Raw genomic sequence first — 19521 nt, forward strand, 5'->3', positions numbered from 1 at the left:
ACCATCCTGCTTATTTTTCCTGTAAAAACACTCAGCATTACACAAATTCATTAAAAGATAACCATGATCTGTCCTTTTGGGAAGCTTCGGATAGAAAGCAGGGGATAGCTGATGACACCTCTGGCTGGGTATTTATTTACAGTGTGTTTCTTTCCAGAAAATACTTAGATAGAGTGTGTGTTTCACAACCCCAATATAGATTCTTTGCGTTTTCATGAGCACTTGTGATTTTAATTACCATCCTAAAAAACAACTGATTTCCTTTTCTTTTTCATCTAGGAATGATCATTAAAAACGAACAAACAAAACGTTTAAGATCTTCTCTGAACCTGACTGCCTTACTTTCTTTCAAGGGCTAATTTTTCTGTGGTTGGAAGCACAGTCTCTGGAGCCAGGCTGCCTGGAGGCAGATCCCAGCCCTGTCACCGCTGGCTGGGTGGCCTTAAGCCAGTCAACCTCTGCATGCCTTGTTTCCTTTTTCTGTCCATGAGTTAGCTAAATTCATAATCCCGTCAGTATTTGCCAAGTGCCTGTAGAATGTCAGTCATTGGGCCCTGGGATAGAGTGTGGGCCACGCTCAGGGGATGGCGGGTAGGCAGGCAACCACAGGACAGAGCGGTGAGTGGTAGAGGGAGAGGCGACTACATCAAGGAAGGCTTCCTGGAAGAGGTGATGTCTTGTGGGTGACTTGAAGAACAGCTATGAATTAATGAGACGGGCAGGCAGGAGTAGCATAAATCTCTCTGAAGGCCCAGCGGCCAGGGAGTGCATGGGACACTGACGTTCAGTCTGGATCCTGCTGAGGGTGGATGGAGGATGGATGGATGTCCAGGTTGGGGTTGGATAGCTAAGCTGGGTTTTTGCAAGTCTGGCCAAGGAATCTGACTTTACCTTCAGGTCAGTGAGGACATTATCTGGGGGTTTAAAGCTGGAGAGTGACGTCCGATTTTATTTTAGAAAGAGCCGTAAGCCATGGTTAGAGGCATGGGAAGGAGGAAGGCGACGAGGCAGCCATCCACGTGAGAGAGGATGGTGGCCTGGGCCATGGGCAGTAGGGCTTGGGAGAATGGAATGCATTTGAGAAATAGCGGGAGGATAAGTGACGTGAGGTTGTGATGCCTTGGTTGGGGGGGGGGCGGTTCTGCTCGCCTTGGGGATGGGTTGTCGTGGAGGAGGACAGACTCCGTGATGGACATTCAGGATGTCTCTGCTGCCTCATAGGATGGGCATCTCCTCAGTTTGGAAAGACCACACGCGAAGTGGCTCTAGGACACCCAGAGGCTGCTGAAGTCACCCGGTGCCGTTGGGAGTCATCAGGTCGTTGGTGGGGAAACCTGGAGTGTGGGGCCCAGGGGCACGTGGTCAGGAAGACAGAGACTGAGGGTGTCTGTGGCCAGGAGCTCTGTGACCCTGGGGCCAGTTTCAGTGGCCAGGTGATCGGAGCCCGAGTTGGGGGAGAGCATGGAGGAAGCGGCTGGAGGGGGCTGCGGGTGCCTGGAGAGCATCAGGGCTGGAAGCTGTTGAAACCAGAGCTGAGCCAGCACTGCCAGGGCTCCTCTGTGCTAGTTATCAATTGCTCCCTAACAAATTACACCAAAATTTGGTGGCCTAAGACCCTGTTATCTCAGTTTCTGTGGCTGAGGAATGTGGCTTTGCAGGGTCCTCCAGCACAGGCTCTCTCAGGAGGCTGCAGGTCAGGCCCAGGGCGTCTCCGGGGTCAGCTGGGGTGGGACCTACTTCCAAGCTCACATAGTGGTTGTTGGTACTGAGGATTCCTCAGCAGCTGTGAGCTGGAGGTCCTTGTCACATGGGCCTCTCCATAGGTCCACTCAAACGTGACAGCTGGCTCTTATCCAAATGAATAAGCAGTGAGAGACGGACAGACACACACACACAAAGACAGAAGCCAGAGTCCTTTGTAACATAATCACGGAAGTGACATCTCCCGCTTGCTGTGTTTTCTCGGCTGGCAGTGAGTCACTGGGTCCAGCTGACACGGGATGAGGAGGGGACCACATGGGTTTGACCAGCAGGAGGCGGGATCAGGGTGGTCTTCTTGGAAGTCTGTTGTCCCAGTCTTCTGAATCCTGTGTCCTCGCCTTTGGGAGTTCCTGCGACCTCCTCCCTGCAGGCGGTCGCGGAGCCCAGCTGCCACCATGGTGACAGTACAAGAAGTGTTTGTTCCCTGCCGGGGTCTTGGGTAGAAGGGTGCCCGAAATTTCACAGGCGCTGAGATCGAAAGGGAGATGCCCTTTGGTGACGGGAAGAGGACCTCATGGAAAAGCATCTTTTTATGACGCACGCTGAGTGGGGCTGTGTTTGCGGCGAGCGCCGTGGTCCCCCTCGGGAAGTGCAGGTGAAGGTTGTGGCCGCAGGTTGAGTTGTGGGGCTTTGCCGGGAGCCTGTCCCCTGCCCTGGCCTGTGGGAAGGAACATGTAGGGTGTGCTGGGACGCACGGAGGTGCTCCCGGGCTCCTTGCCACCTGAAGATGAGGGTGCAGGGTGCATGATGTTCCAGGGGCCCGGGGGGATGTTCTGAGAACCAGCCTGGGTGCAGCCGCCCAACTCTCCCTTACACCGCAAAGAAATAAAACTTTATTTGCAGAAGCAGGCACCAGGCACCCTGGCCTGCGGGCTGTGGTTGCTGACTCCCCGCCGATGGAATGTGGAGCCAAAATGCCTCAGATGCTTTTCACGGATGGTCATGGATACGCATTTAGAGTTGGATGCTGTGTGTCATTAGCCATGTTGTAATTTGCACACTGGCTTGGTGCACATCACATGGGCACTTTGGAGACGCTCTGGGGAGTGGATGGTGGGCCAGGCTTTGCTTTCCTGACACTACTGCTTCTAAGCTGTGGGACCTCAGACAAGTTACTGAACCTTCCTGGGTTTGTTTAAAAAATTGAGCTCTGGGAGTTCCTTGCAGTGGAAAGGAATCCCACTAGTATCCATGAGGACTCGGGTTCGATCTCTCTCAACGGATTAAGGATCCTGCAGTGCCATGAGCTGTGACATAGGTCGCAGACTCAGATCCAGCAGCTGCAGCTCTGATTTGACCCCTAGCCCAGCAACTTCCACATGCTGCAGGTATGGCCCTAAAAAACCAAAGTGCTCTCTATTCTGCCATAGCCCTCTCTCTGGGAGGGGAGGTGGGAGCTTCAGGATGGCCCCTGATCCATGCAGTCTTTGTGCGCTGCAGAAAGGCGCCCCCTTGGGGCGGACACACTGCCTGGCAAGCACGAGGTGGGCTGGATTTCAGCTCCTGCTGTCTGTCCGCTTTGGCCACGAGCCTTTGTGCAGTCAACAACTAACCAACGGCACGTGGCGGTCCTGTGTGGGTGGGTGGGGACTGTTCCTGTGATGGGATCCTTCCCGGCCAACCCCTGCTCCCTGCTGGCCATCAGTGGCTCCCCGCTTTATTTCAGAGGACCGGGCAGAACTGGGACACGGATGGATCTCTGTGTGATGAGAGTGTGGGGTATGGAATGCCCTTTCCGTGCACGAGCTGTAAATTCATGTCACACAGGAAGGTGCAGGAGTTTGACGGATGCGGGAAGGGTCTGGAGGGGAAAGTATTACTAGAGAATAGTTCACCTAAAAAGGGTTTGGTGACAAGGTTTGCTTGTGACAGTCCTTGTGTGATATTTGATGATATTTTGTGTGACTTTTGTTTTGACATCTTTCCGCCAGGTTTTACGAGAGCTGTTCAGGGGGCGCCAGGGGGAGAGTGGCCAGGGCAGATAAGCTGGGTCCAGCCACCCGTTAGGGTGGCTGGCGTTCCTTTAGGCTGTTGTCTGGATATTTTGTAGCAACTACATTCACCAGCTCTTCTTTTATTTATTTATTTATTTTTTGTCTTTTTGCCTTTTCTAGGGCTGCACCTGCAGCATATGGCGATTCCCAGGCTAGGGGTCGAATTGGAGCTATAGCCACTGGCCTACACCAGAGCCACAGCAAAGCAGGATCCGAGCCGCGTCTGCAACCTACACCACAGCTCATGGCAATGCCGGATTCTCGACCCACTGAGCGAGGGCAGGGATCGAACTCGAAAGCTCATGGTTCCTAGTTGGATTTGTTAACCACTGCGCCACGACGGGAACTCCCGGTCCTCTCCTTGTAGATCTGTGACTTTGAGCGAGCAGCTTCCCAGCTCTGTGCCTCTGTTTCTCGACCTGTGAAATGGGCCTGATGGTGGGGACCCCTCCCCCGTCAGGTGCCGGGGTAATTGTGTCAGGGCCTCCCTAAGAGCGAGCAGCGGTGGCAGTTCCTTCCAGTTTTTCCTGCGTGTCGAGACCTGACCTGCAGTCAGAGGTCTGCAGCAGCGTATCTGTGTCAGCACGGCTCCCTTTTTGGCTCCAGGGAGGGGTTGGAGACTGAGCTGTCCTGGGTGGAGGACTCTTGGCTTGTTGCGCTTGTGTCCGTCTGCTCCTGGCCCACGGGGCTCACCTAGGGCCTGGCTGGTAAACATTCCTTGTTTGCTGGGCGGGCAGATGATGGTAGGGGCCTGGCGAGTGCTTGCCTGCAGGGTCGGCTTAGCCAGATGTGCCGTGGACAGGAAGTGAGATTTCTCCTCTCCACTGGGCTCCCGTGTGGGGGGGTTAATGAGATTGTTCTTTCATGATGCCTCGAGGGCTCTCTGGAGGGAGGGATTGGGGCCTTTGACACTGTCCCCAGTTGTCCCAGTCCCTTTGAAGCACAGTGGGGCTGCTTGTAGAGGAGGCACTCGGGAGCCCTTGTTCGTGCAGCGGCAGTAGAATTGTCCTTTGTGTGTGTGACTGGCCCGGGGGGGTGGGGGGGTATTCTCCCAGCCAGAGGTCACAGGAGGCCCGCGGCCGCCAGATATGCAGCAAAGCCTCCTGGCCCCGTTCTCTGCTTAGAGCTCTTGAGAGAGAAGCGGGGTCGCTGTGGGTCCCACATGCTAGGACCTGTGGGGTGAAGCGAGGAAGTGCATGGAGTCTTAAGTGGCGCGTCTGGGGCGGCAAGTGCAGAATGAAACCTGGCTGTGATCCTTGCTGTGATGCTGGCGGCGGAGGTGGTGACGGGGCTGCTGGTATTGGTGTGTTGCTGTTGTGATGGCGTTGGTGGTGCTGGTGGTATGGCGTGTCGTTGATGGTGGTAAGGATGGCGTTGGTGGCGGTGCTGGTGGTCGTGCGGGGTGTTGGTGGTGTAGTCGGTGATGATGACTGTGGGGCAGGGTTGGTGGTGCTGGTGGCATTGGTGTGTTAGGGTTGTTGCTGATGGTTGTGGTGATGGTGTGGTTGGTTCTGGTGGTGCTGGTGGTATTGGTGTGTTGGTGGTGTTGGTGATGATGTGGTGATGGTGTTTGTGTTGCTGGTGTTGGTGGTGGTGGTGGTGGTGGTGATGGAGCTGCTGGTGGTACTGGTGTTGGTGATGTTGGTGATGATGTGGGGATGGCCTTGGTGCTGCTGGTGGTACTGGTGTTGGTGATGTTGGTGATGATGTGGTGATGGGGGTGTTGGTGCTGCTGGTGCTGGGGCAGGTGATGCTGGCGAGCCTGACGATGATGTGGTCGTGACCTTGGTGGTGGGGGGGGGGGGTGCTGGTGGATCCCCCACCCCCGCCGTCTTTCTCACTGAATGTCTTTGGGGCACAGGTCTCACGGGGACACCGTGGGGAGGAGGCACCTCATTTGTGGTTGGGAGCTTTCCTAGGAAACCGCTTTGGTGAAGGAAATATTTTGGGGTTGGGGTGTGTTGTGGCTTCTCCATGGTCGGCCATGGTAGTTTCTAGATCCTGCTGTGGTGAGTGAGAGGGAATGCCAGCAATTTGCAGGGAAAGGAGTGGTTTCTAATGTCAGCTGTGAGGGAGCTTTAAACATTAAAAATAAAACAGACAGAACCCGTGGGGAGGGGTTCAGTGTTTTTGTTCAGGGCCTTAAAACAAAGGCGGCGTGGTCCCGTCTGTGGCGTGTGAAGGGAGACACGGGGATGCGACCGTTCTGAGACGGATCCTCGCTGCCCTCCCCGGACCCTCCTCTTCGGCTTTTGTCCTCCTCAGCAGCGACTCTCTGAGCAAGCAAATAGCTTTTTATAGCCTCTTGCTAAGTATGTCTCATCTCTTGCTAAGTATTTCTACCACAGTGCAAAAGCAATTTTATTATGTGATGCTGTATTTTTATAGTCCATCGAAATGCCTATTAAAACATAACATTGCTCGTCAGGCCCGCTGGAGCTCTGCTGGGGCCGCACTGCCCTCGCAATGGGGCAGCTGCGTCCTGGAAGGAGAGCCCTTCTCGGGAGTGAGAGCCGGACTCGGAGGCCTGAGACCCGCGCGGTCACACGGGACCCGCACTTACTTCTGGTTCTTTTCTAAAAAATTACGGGAGGAGTTCCCTGGTGGCCTCGCAGTTAAGGATTCAGTATTGTCCCTGCTGTGGCTCAGATTCAGTCTCTGGCCCAGGAGCTTCCGCATGCTGTGGGTGTGGTCCAAACCCTTATGGTGAAAGATGCCTAACAGGAGTTCCTGTTGTGACTCGCTGGGTTAAGAATGCAGTGTCCATGAGGATGCAGGTTCGATCCCTGCTCTCGCTCAGTGGGTTAAGAATCCATCGTTGCTGTGAGCTGTGCCGTAGGTTGCAGGTAGCGCTCGGCGTTGTTGTGGCTGTGGTGTTGGCTGGCAGCTGTAGCTCTGATTGGACCCCTAGCCCAGGAACTTCCATGTGCCCATGGGTGTGGCCCTAAAAAGGAAAAAAAAAAAAAATGCATAGCATAACCTTGATCATTTTAGCCATTTTTAGGTGTGCATTTAGTGGGATGGCGTCCATCCAGACTGTGGTGCAACCACCACCACCATCCAGCTGCCGAATCTCTCCATCCTCCCAAACTGAAACTCTGTACCTTTAAAACAACGGCTCCCTCTGCCCAGCACCCCCACCCCAGCCCCTGGGAACCACCGTTCTCCTGTCTTTGAGTTGATGAATGTGGGTGCAGCGTGTCAGATGGGGTCATGCAGTGTTTGTCCCTCTGTGACTGGCTGCTGAGCCCGATGTCCTCGAGGTTCATCCCCGTCGTCTCACGCGTCAGAACGTCCCTCCTCGTTAAGGCTGAGTCATTCCGCCCTGTGCGTAGAGCACCGTGCTTCTCTCTTCATCCACTGATGGACACGTGGGTCACTTCTACCTCTCGGCCTTTGGGAACAAGGCTGCTGTGAACGCGGCTGTACAAATACCTGTTCGAGGTCTGGCTTTCAGTTCTTTTGGGGGGGGGGGGTCCCTGAGCAAGGCCAGGGATCGAACCTGCGTCCTCGTGGATGCTAGTTGGGTTTGTTACCGCAGAGCACAACTGGGACTCCAGGCCTCTTCTTGACGAGGGTCACGGAAAGGGAGACTGGTGATGGGTTGCCGGCAGCCTCTTCTCCACACCCAGGGCCGAGCAGGACCTGCTCGGTCCTGCTGCCTCTCAGAGTCCGTCCAGGGCGGGTGGTTTCTCAGTGGGGCTGGGTGTGCAGGTGTGCAGGTGTGCTTGCGGTTTCTCAGTGGGGCTGGGTGTGCAGGTGTGCAGGTGTGCTTGCGGTTTCTCAGTGGGGCTGAGTGTGCAGGTGTGCAGGTGTGCTTGCGGTTTCTCAGTGGGGCTGAGTGTGCAGGTGTGCCTGTTGGGATCCTTGGCACCATGGCGTATCCTGGGATGTGTCTGGGGCCTCGGGACCTGCTCCCCAGGGAGGCTGGCAGAACCGAGGTATGTATGGGAAGTTGTCTTTGCTAGCTCGGACCCCGGGCTGGTCTTCAGTTTCTGAGCTGAAATAAATGCAAACAAATCTGCAGTATTTCCCAGCAGATTTAGGATTCAAGTGAGAGTGTTGCTGCCTTGAAAACCTAGATTGATGTGTTAAACAGTCCACTCAGTCAGCGTCGGGGTCACTCAGGGCCAGGCACTGGGAAGCCAGGATGCAGAGACGGAAAAGCCAGGATGCAGGATGTGGCTCAGTGGTAACGGATCCAACTAGTGTCCATGAGCATGTGGGTTCGATCCCTGGCCTCGCTCAGTAGGTGACGGATCCCGCATTGCCGTGAGCTGTGGTGTAGGTAAGAATGTGGCTCGGATCCTGCGTTGCTGTGCCTGTGGTGTGGACCAGCACCCGAGGCTCCGATTCCACCCCTAGCCTGGGAAAACCTCCATGTGCCGTGGGTGTGGCCCTAAAAAGCAAACAAACAAAAGACCTCAAAGATGGAAAAGACGCGGGGCGGGGGGGTTGGGGAGCAGAGAGGTGAAGGAATAAAGCTCCGTGTGGTGCTTCAGAGCTGCTCCTGCAACGGGAAGCCAGAGGAGGGGGTCTTTGTTCGCGTGACAAGCCTTTACTGGGCCCCTGATCCTTGATGGGTGCTTCCTGCAGGGAGCAGCAAGCAGACAGTTTTCTGGTGGCGCTTGGTCAGGTGGGCAGAGGGCACTTTTGAGCTCGTCTGAGAGGTGCCTACCTCCCTCGTTGGGTGTTGGGTGGGAGGAGAGGAGGAAGGTTTTCTTACAGGTGATGGATGAACAGAGGCCCAAGCCAGGGGGAGCGGGAAGAAAGGGCATTCCCGGCAGAAGTCAGCTCGAGCTCAGAGTCCGCGGCGGTGGTGGGGGCGGGGGTCTGGTCACCTGTGGTCCAACCACCTGGGAGCTGCTCTGCTGACACTGGCACGATGGCAAAACAAATTAGCCATTAGACTCTGGACTCTTCCCTTTGTCTTGCCTTTTATTCATCACCGCTGGTGTTAAACCAAATGATTTGAAAAAAGAAGAGCAGGCTCGGCCCCATTCTGCAGAAAAGAACAGAGCTCTTCACGGAGGCCCAGGAAGAGGAATTGGGGCACCTGGGTGTCCAAGAGCCCTTGTCCCTGACTGTCATTGCCACAAACAAGTAGGTCTCGGCCCCCTTTTTGCACACGCCTCCTTGTTCTCTGGTGTGTCCTCCGTGGTGGGGACCAGGCTTATTTCCGTCTTCTCAGGTCCCCAGGCCTGTGTGTGCTGCATCGTTTAGGTAGAACCAGTTTGACCAGTGGTGGGGGAAGCTGCAAGTCCTGGCCGGTAGCGGAGAAGGTGAGACAGGCCTCAAGTCAGACATTGGAGGCTGCCTGTCTGCCCCTCGTGGGAATCTCATAGGACCAGCCCCTGGTTGTCCAGGCCGCTGGGCTCCTGTCCCACATGGCTGGTGGCTCTGCAGTGCTGTCTTCGGGGAACCTCGTCGGGCTGGCCAGTAGGAGGTTCGCTCAGCCCTGTGGGGTGAGGTCCCACTAAAGCCTCCATGGCTGGGTGGGGTGGGCGTGGGGGTCAGAGGGAGGGCTTGGGGGCGGGAGAGAGAGGTATGTATGGGGCTGTTTCACCGGCATATATTTTCCTAAACTGCAATAACTTTTCTGCCCAAAGCAGGATGATTAAAGAGATTAGATCTTTCCCTGTGCCTCTCTGTGTCTCTTGGCCGCTGAGCAAAATTAAATACAAAAATAGATGATTTTTCAGGTCAGCTAAGTCTGTTCTTATTTGTGGATGGATTTGCAAAGACTGTCAGTAATGGAGTCAGTGGCCTTCTGGCGCTGGCTTTATGAAAGACAAAAGCATGGCGAAGTGGACTTATTTTTCCCAGAAAAGCAATAAAGCCCAAGCCCATCCACCACTCAGGACCTTTCCTGAGAAACCCACGCGTTTGGGGCCCTGCGACCTTTTGGACTAGATGGAAGTGAGATAATTGCTGCATAGATGTGGATAAGACGTACGGTGACGTTTTATTCTGGAGGAAGATATTAAAATGTCTCTGAGCCGTGTCTGTCCTTCAGGCAGAGTTTGATAGAAGACTCTTTCATGTATTTCTTTTCACACTCTTATCTTTACGATCTCTCACACCTGTTTCCATCCAAAAGGCAAAAAGGCATCATGAATAACCAATGACAGTTCCTTTATGTTTCTCTGCCCCTGCACCATGTCTTTCAATATTTAGATGAGTTCCTCGATTCTAATATCCAAACATTGCGTGCAGTCCTGCCGCAGTGGATTTTATCAGCAGAGAAGGCCTCTCTGTTCCTACAAAAGAACGTTGTGTCCTACAAAAGAACCCTGGAGAAGTAATGCTGTTACTTTGAAAGTGGTATCCTTTTTAGAAATGTGGATTTTCTTTTTTGTAATTTAGTTAATTAATTAATTATTTTTTTTGTCTTTTTAGGGCCACACCCATGGCATATGGAAGTTCCCAGGCTAGGGGTCAAATCGGAACTGCCGCTGCCAGCCTACACCACAGCCACATTCACAGCCACACCAGATACAAGCCGTGTCTGTGACCTACACCACAGCTCACGGCAACATCAGATCCTTAACCCACTGAGCGAGGCCAGGAATCGAACCTGCTTCTTCATGGATGCTACTCAGATTCGTTTCCACTGAGCCACGACAGGAACTCCTTTTTAATTCAACTTTTATTGAAGTCGAGCTGATTTACAATGCTGTGTTAATTTCGACCGTACAGCAAAGTGACCGTACAGCAAAGTGACCGTACGGCAAAGGACCTTGTTTCTCCATCCTATAGAAAATAGTTTGGGAGTTTCCGTTGTGGTGCAGTGGTTGACGAGTCAACCACTGTGAGGTTGCGGGTTCGATCCCTGGCCTTGCTTGGTGAGTTAAGGATCCGGCGTTGCTGTGAGCTGTGGTGTAGGTCGCAGACAAAACTCGGATCTGGTGTGGCTGTGGCTCTGGCGTAGGCCAGTGGCTGCGGCTCTGATTGGACTCCTAGCCTGGGAACCTCCATATGCCACGGGAGTAGCCCTAGAAAAGACAAAGAAGACAAAAAAAAAAAAAGGAAACAGTTTCCACCTGCTAATCCCAAACTCCCAATCCTTCCTCCTCCTCCCTCTCCGCCTTGGTAACCACAAGTCTGTTCTCTCTGTCTGGGAGTCTATAGAAGCCTTTGCTCTGCTGTCACACCTGTACCACAATCCACACAACTGGAGGACGTCTGAGGCCTCCACCTTTGTTCTTTTGCAATATTGTTTTGGCTCTTGGGGGTCCCGTGGGATGGATCTTTCTACTCCTGTGAAAATGTCACTGGGATTTTCATGGGCCTTGCATTGACTCTGTAGGTCTCTTTGGGTCACCTTGACGTCTTAACATCCTTGTCTTTCAGTCCATGAACGTGAGGACGACTTTCCACGTGTGCGCATCTTTTAATTTCTTTCAGCTCTGTTTGGTAGTTTTCAGCGTGCAAGTCTTTTGCCTCCTTTGGTTCCTAAGTATCTTATCTTTTTTATTTGTTTTACCTTTAAAAAGTTTGAGAGACACCACTATTGTAGCAGCATCGTTAAGACCAGGCTCTAAGACTCTTCCTGCCTTCCTCCTTTCCTTTCCTTTCCTTCTTTCCAGCCCCTCGAGAGTCCCTGTGCCAGGTCCTCATAGGCGCTGGGCAGAAGTCAGGCTCTCGTGAAGATAGCAGCGCTCAGATGCATTACGACTCAGGGCTCCATGTGGCTCTCATGCGGCCTGAGTTACCTGCCCCCAAATCAGAGAGGCGGAAGGACTGGGCGGTGGGTCTTGGACGCTGGGAATTGAGTGCGTGCCCGACTCTTTTTGACAGTACAGTTGGGAAAGTTTTATTTCTAGCTCTGATAGAGGGTGGGGCTGGGGAGCAGGTCTGTGCTCAGAGTCAAGTTCAAAGGATGCCTCTGATGTCCTGACGTTTTCTATTCGGTTGTACCTGAACGGGTCCAGGATGCACGAAGGTTGTTGCACAGAGACCAGGCTGCGTCGTGCTCCGCTCATCCCTGAAACAGCGGCATCATCAGCCCGGCGTGGGCCAGAGCAGGAGCCAGACACAGGCTTGGCACACACCGTATGTTAGTGCCTGGCATGGACGAGATAAACATGCGTCGGGCTTGCAAGACTCAAGGACGGCAGACAGACGGTCTTTAGAAGGAAGCCCTGCAGGGGGCACCGGCAGGGCGCGTGCCCCCACCCCTCAGGGACGCTGTCGGCTTTGCCCAGCCCTGAGGTGTGTGCCATTGAACATTTATTTTCCTGCTGCAGCCAACACAAAGGAATGAGATCGCAAGCAGAGCAATTAATTTTCACAAATGGACTTTCTAAAAGAATTAATTAACTTTTAAATTGCACACTGGAATCCCGAAGTCATGTTTCAAGGGGACAGCGTGGCATTGAGAGAGAAGCTCGGAGCGGAGTGGATCTTGAGCAGTGATGAGTGGTCTAACCTGCGGCTTTGGTGCTTTAAGGAGGCTTTGAACCTGAGCACTGATGGCAGATTATCTCATTCGATGGAAGAGACCCAAAGCAGAGCCGAGAAAGCCAAGATTGCGGCTCTGTTTTTTTCCTTTCTTTTTTCTCTTTCAATCAGTAAGTCTTGAGCTCCTGGATTTGTCTGCAGACATCAAGATCATTTTGAAGAAGAATGAATGATACAGTGTTTGCTTTCACTCTGTTGCAAACCTTATAAGAAGGAAGCCTTTGTGGTCTGGTTAAATTCAGTGAATTTTTTTTTTTTTTTTTTTGCTTTTTAGGGCACACCGGTGGCACATGGAAGTTCAGGCTAGGGGTGTAATCGGAGCTGCAACTGCTGGCCCACACTACAGCCACAGCCACTCGGGATCCAAGCTGTGTCTGTGACCTACACCACAGCTCACGGCAGTGCTGGATCCTTAACCCACTGAGCGAGGCCAGGGATCAAACCCACATCCTCAGGGTTATTAGTCAGGTCTGTTCCCATTGAGCCACAATGGGAACTCCAAATTCAGTGAATTTTTATTGAGTGCCTGCAAGACATGGTGGATGGTGTTAGCTCCTGTGGGAAATCCCATGATTAATAAATGTTTCCTTCGCCCAAGGAATCTGGTCTAGAGGGAGAGAAACACATAGAGGAAGCAGTCCTCCAAGGCTGTGGGATGCCCCAGAGCTCATGGGAAAGTTGGGAAGCGAGTGATTAATCCAGGGGTTCTTTTACCTTTTTTTCGTCAAGGAGCAAGTCAGAATTCAGGAAGGATCTGGAAAAGACTGTGGACTTAAAGGCAGCCCTTGTAGACAAGGTGGGGTCTTTGCAGGTGGAGGGGGGGGGCCATCCCCAGAGGCAGGAGCAGCTTGAGTGGGGGGAGATGAGATCGGAAAGGTGGGCTGGACTCCTATCCCACAGGGCGTTAGATGCTGCGCTGGAGGATTTAGCCATTATTCAAAAGCCAAGAGAAATGGCCTTGTGTTCTGGAGTAAGATTTAAGGAATGTAACTCTGGTTATGGAGGGAAGAAAAGATTTTATATAGGAGACCAGCTGAGATAGAATTTTTCATCCCAATGAGAGATGAGAAGGCTTGAGTCAGGAAGAGGGGGTGGAGACAGTCTGGAAGGGACCCTGCAGGTCAGCTGTCAATCACTGTGCCACGTCAAGCAAGTCCTGACTCCTCTGGAGCGCTCTGTTTTCATCTCTAGAATGGGTTGATGGAATGTAAGGTTTTTTTTCCCCTCGTGTCAGAGTAGCGTAGGGTTTTTCTGTTTTCCTCTGAATAGCAGTTCCGTTTCATTGAATTCTTTTTCTGCACCAATTAGGCTGATCATGTGATGTTTTATCATTAACGTGGTGGATTGCCCCGATTGGTTTTTGGATGTTAAGCCAGTCTTATGGTTTTGGAATTACCCCAACGTGGGTTCTCTGTGTAAGGAATGCGAAATCCACTAGGCTGATGCTTTAGACACTGGTGGGCTTCAGGAACGCACAGGCGTGTTCGCCTGTCGGGGATCCAGGATGGACGTTTTGATTTTTTTAGGGAGTCATCAGGCGGGCGGCGCGAGGCCCAGGCAGGGAGGGTTGAGGAAGAGACCCTGTGGGGCTTTGGCATTCCGGTCCTTCCTCCGAGCTGGCCTCTTGCCCCCGACGGAGGCTGCTCGCATACGGTCTGGTTCCGAGCTGCCCTGAACCCTGATGAGCGAAATGGGAAAAAGTCTCTCTCCACCTCTTAGGACTCTGAGGGTTAAGTCAGTTGGGCACTTGAAGCTCGTTTCCCACAGCCAAGCCCAAGGGATGTGCTCCGTAAACGTCAGCCAGTGTCACCAGCAGCGGTGTCATCACCGCCATCCTCCCCCTCGGCGGCGTCACCATCGTCACCACCCTCGTCGTCACCATCATCATCACTTTCGCCGTCACCATCATCACCGCCATCTTCACCCTCAATGTCCTCACCATCCTCGCCACCCTTATCGTCACCACCACCCTCACCCTCATCACCACCACCTTCACCCTCAGCATCACCACCTCATCACCACCCTCGCCCTCACCCTCAGCACCCTCACCACCGTCTTCACCACCACCCTCACCCTCAGCATCACCACCTCATCACCACCCTCGCCCACATCACCCTCACCATCGCTCTCACCCTCAGCATCCTCTTCCCCTGTAGTGTCATCAGCATGATGCTCATAATCATTGGTGTAAATGGAAGCCCTCCTTTCTGATTCCTGAGCCTTATGTTCCTGGGCAGCTGTTTTTAGGGTGAGCGGGAGACGGAGCAGAGGCGATGGCGTTGCCTTTTCAGCATCTCTGATGCATGAAGCTCAGACCCGAGTGTTAATTTTTTATTTTGTGAAGAATGATCCATGGGCTTTCTCACTCTGGGCTGCTGCTGGCTCTTCCAGGAAAAAAAACCAAAGAAGAAAAAAACCAAACACCATCCTGGGAAAGAACCTTCACGCCGGTTCATCTCCACGTCCTTTCCCGTTTCCCTTCTTACGCGAGCAACGTGTCGAGCTTCTACCCTGGCCTCTGCGGGCCGGGATTGAGAAATTCAGGCCAAGGTGCATTTATACCCAGGGACGCCAGGCTGTTCAGAAAGGTAAATGGCTTTGAGGAGGAGGAATCGATGAAGCGAACGGCCCACCAGCCCGAGGGAGGGGATGCCAGTCTCCCCCAAGACGTGAATGGACTCGCGCTGACCGTGTTCTCCTGCGGAGGTGTTCCCACATCTGAACAGATCAGAGGGATAAGAAGACAGATGGCAGGAAGGCTGCCAGCTCTGTGCTTCTGTCGAGCGCCGACATTTTTAAACCCCGGGGCCATCTGTCATCATCATCCTTCGGAAGGGAGAAGATGCCTGTGGTCTTTCTCATCTCTGCTCTCGCTCCTCCAAAGGGGCAGCTTCGAAAGGGCAAATAATCAGAATAAAGCGTCAACTGTGACATCAGATACGTTGGGGTTTATTTAAGAAAAATTCACTGCATGGTTCTCGTTTTTCTATCCCTCAAGAAATGAGGCACCTCAAGCTCAGACTCGTCAGAGTCAGATGCCCAAAACGGGGGGTCCCTGCTCGGCAATGAATAGATGAACCAGAAAAATGCCACCTTTAAATTGTTCTCCTCTTAGCTTCCTGTGTGTTTCCTCTTGCTGCTGTAACACATTTCATACATAGGGTTTAAAACCACACCCAGTTATCCTCGCACAGCTCTGGACGTCGGAAGTCCTCCGGGCAGGGTTTTGGCTTCTCTGGGGTGCCAGGGGGAGGCATTCACTTGCCTTTTCTAGGCGCTGCCTGCCACCTTGGCTTGTGGCTCTTTCCCTGCTTCGCTTGGCTCTGCTCCCGTGGTCACCTCTCTTTCTGCCTCTGACACCCCCGTCTCCCCTTCGGGAACCTTGCGATGACATTGGGCCCACCCGCGTAGCCCAGGGCGAGCACCCCATCTCACGTTCTTTAATCTGATCACATCTGCATCCGCACAGGCTCTGGGATTTGAATGTGAACATCTCTGTGGGCCATTATTCTGGCCACCACACTCCCCCAACTCCCCATTTCCTTGTCCAGTGGTTTATATTGTTGAGTTTTTAATTTGCCTCTTTTTTTTTTTTTTTTTTTTTTTCCTTTTTACAGCCGAACCTGCAGCATATGGAGGTCCCCAGGCTAGGGGTCGAATCAGAGCTGCAGCTGCCGGCCTACAGCACAGCCACAGCAATGCCAGAGGCGAGTCCCATCTGTGACCTGGACCACAGCTTGTGACAATTTCAGATCCTTAACCCACTGAGCGAGGCCAGGGATCGAACCTGCATCCTCAGCGACACTACGTTGAATTCTTAACCCGCTGAGCCACAATGGGAAGTCCTTAATTTGCCTTGACATGTGGGATTGCTCGGCAATAATAAAGAGGCATTAAGGGCTGGGGGCTGGGCCGGTGGAGTTGGAGTCTCAGCTCTGCTGTGTCACTGGGGCCACGTGTCGAAACCCTCCGAGGCCCTTTTCCCCTTCCTCTGTGGAATCATAGGTCTTTCAGGCTCATTTCACAGTTAAATTAGAAATGTCTCTATTCTTGTATGAGATCCTCACAACTGCTTTTCTCTGACGAGGTGGAGGGGAGGTTTTTGCGTGTGTGCCTTACGGATTCCCGTGGACCCGAGTGCATTTACAGTGGACGTGTTCATTTTGTTTTATTTGTATTATTTTTGACGTATTTGTTTTTTTCTGCACCTGTAGTACAATAGGCCTGCTGGCAGGGATGCTGTTAAGAATGGTGATAAATGCATTTATGGTTCCCAAAGGCTTCGGAAAGCGCTCGTGCGGGGCTGGGAGGGGCTGGCGTATGTTCTGAGCTTCCTTTATCTAATGCGGTGATTTCTTCTTAAGGATTCACCATAAAATGCTAAATAAACTTAATAACTTCTAATAACCGTTTATGTCAGTCGAAGGCATTTAAAGTTTATGAATTTGGGTGGAAATAGAGGAAAATACCTGTGAAAATAGAATTTTCTATGTATATGTGGTCATGGATGTTTTAGAATTTTTTGTGGACATGTGATAGTCTGCTTGCTTTGGCTTTTTAAAAAGGATTCTCATAGCCATAGACGTCTTCATTGCAGTAAAAACAAAATACCCCCAACCAGAATAAGAAGCCTTTAGAACTTACCGTGTTCACTGCTGGCAAAACCCATTAAATCAAGTTGATAACTCTGTCCTCGGCCTTGTTTTCTTTAAGACCCAGTGTGGATACACCGCGCAGTGAGTAGATAGCAGGATCCTGGTTGTACAGACGGGGAAGCTGAAGAAGGAGAGGCCAGGTCACTTGCTGGAGGGTCTTCGGGGTAGAGGTGGTACCCAGCCCATCCTGTCTGCCTCCAGAGACCATGCAGGGAGCTTGGTTATGGAGCTGACCACGGGAGGTGCCACGGTGCTGGGCGTGTTTGCAGTAGGGGGTTGAAAGGGCAAACATGAACTTGGACTTGGCTCTTTGGAAGAGGTGGGGAGACCCTGCTGGCGAGAGAAGTTGGGACCCACAGGTGTGGGATGGGCGGCTTCTTTCTTTCAGGGAGAAGCAGGGTCAGGGGCAGGGGTGTGTGGTGGGAAGGAAGGCGAGGTGATCGGGTGGAGGGCATCCTGCTTGTTGGAGACGTTTGCACGTGATGCGGTCAAGGAGGCTTCCAGAGATGGACACAGCGCCGGGTGCCTGTAAGGACAGCTTAGTCCAGCAGGGGGTTCGGGAAGGATGAGCGTTTGGGCGGAGGTTTCAGATGAGTTTCGCCTCCAGTCTGAGGTCTTTCTAGATGGAGTCAATTGGGAGGGAAGAGCATCACTGTCGTTTTTGTTTTTTAAGTTGGGGGGGCTGATTGAATATTTTGGGGTCATAAGCATCCCTTTTTTTCACTGTGATAGTTGCCTTTATCTCATAATGCTTGAGCAAAAAATAGGGTCTGAATTTAATGGAATGACGTTTACAGCCTTAACTAGGAGGAACAGAACTGCTTCATGTCAGGATAAACATTTTGAATTTCAGGCACTTGTTGGGTATTGTCAGGGGGTTTTTTTGGTTTGTTTTTTTTTGGCTTTTTGTCTTTTTAGGGCTGCACCCATGGCATATGGAGGCTTCCAGGCTAGGGGGCTAATTGGAGCTGCAGCTGCCGGCCTACACCACAACTCACAGCCATGGCAGATCCTTAACCCACTGAGCGAGGCCAGGGATCGAACCTGCTACCTCATGGTTCCTAGTTGGATTTGTTTCTGCTGTGCCACGACAGGACCTCCGAGTATTGTCAGTTTTAAGGATTTCTTCTTATCATTGGACACACTTTCGCCTACTTGGTTGTAATGAAGTTTTTTGGCTTAATAGCAACATTGGTCATACATATATTTTTTCTTTTTACGGCTGCACCTGTGGCGTATGGAAGTTCCCAGGCTAGGGGTCAAATTGGAGCTGCAGCTGCAGGCTTACACCACAGCTGCAGCAATGCCAGATGCGACTCGCATCTCTGGCCTATGCTACAGCTTTTGGAAACGTGGGATCCTTAACCCCCTGAGCTGGGCCAGGGATTGAACCTGCATCCCTATGGGCACTATGTCAGGTTCTTAACCTGCTGAGCCACAACGGGAACTCTGATAATTTTTAAAGTCAATTTTGTTTTCAAAGAATATTCTGCCCATGTGTAATTGATTCATAGATAGGAAAAAGTCCTCTAATGAAAAAAAAATCTGTTAATGGAAGTATAAGATGGTATATGAAGTGATTATTGAAATATTGACAATATCTTCACTTTCCTTCCTACTGTAAAGATTATTTAGCCATAAAAAGGAATAAAGTTCTGATACATGGCTTGGTGTGCCTGAGCCTTGAAAACATTATGCTAAGTGGGCGAAGCCAGGCACGAAAGGACAGTCTTGTGTGATTCCGTGAACGGGGTACCTGGGGTGTCATAATCCTAGGGGCAGAACGTGGGTTACAGGTTATCGGGGGCTGGTGGAGGGTAGGGTGGGGAGTTACTGTTTCAGGGTTACGGGGTTTCTACTTGGAGCGACGAACACGCTCTGGAAACTGATCGTGGTGATGGGAGTGCAACACTGGGGATGTGACTAACGCCGCCGAATTGCACACCGAAACGTAATTAACACGGCAGGTTTCAGGGCGCGTATGTTTACCACAGTAAATCGCGTGTCCTTGTGTGGTGTCACGAGTAGGTATGAACTTCAGAGGCTCCTCTTGTGGGTGTCAGAGGGGACGATCCAGGCGAAGACTGAACATTTCAGTGTTAAAATCAAGCGGAAACATCCAGCCTCGTTCCCGCCACTAATATCTCCTTACCTCTTTTTCCTCCGAACAGCTTTTTATAACTATGATGCCAGGGGAGCGGACGAACTTTCTTTACAAATAGGAGACACGGTGCACATCCTGGAAACATATGAAGGTGCGTATTTATTTTGATGTCTTTTATAGTTTCGTGCAGTTTGGACATGTTTTCAGGGCCGCCCGAATGAGCAAAGCCTTATTCCGTTAGGAAAGCACAGACCAACAGTTTCCTTGGGTGACGGATGCCATTGTCAGGAGTGGGCAGCAGTGTGCCTATCTGTTGTTTAAATCATTGTTAAAAATTAAGATGAATTTTCAACTACATTCCTAAATGTTTAACCTCTCAAGTGTTCCGTTGAAATAGTTATTGTCGTTATTTAAAAAACCCTCATCGTTTCCTTTGTGTGCACGGATGCATGTCTTAAAAACGGACCACTTGAAAACAATTGTTTTTAAATACAGAGAAGATATTGTAGTGTTTGGCTCATTGTTTTGAGGCGTTTGGGGTGCA

At 51.9% G+C, this 19521-nt stretch overlaps 1 protein-coding gene across 2 annotated transcripts in view; it reads left to right on the forward strand.

Moving 5' to 3' along the window:
- The window catches only part of DOCK1 (dedicator of cytokinesis 1), a 535081-nt gene that overhangs the window by 38259 nt on the left and 477301 nt on the right, over positions 1 to 19521 (forward strand). For both annotated transcript variants that reach the window (XM_047760279.1, XM_047760280.1), the window contains exon 2: positions 19045 to 19128. In XM_047760279.1, coding sequence (XP_047616235.1) covers positions 19045 to 19128 — 84 coding nt within the window. The remainder of the gene's footprint in view (positions 1 to 19044; positions 19129 to 19521) is intronic.

Source organism: Phacochoerus africanus, chromosome 15, assembly GCF_016906955.1.
Source record: "Phacochoerus africanus isolate WHEZ1 chromosome 15, ROS_Pafr_v1, whole genome shotgun sequence".
In the NCBI taxonomy this organism is placed as follows: domain Eukaryota; kingdom Metazoa; phylum Chordata; class Mammalia; order Artiodactyla; family Suidae; genus Phacochoerus; species Phacochoerus africanus.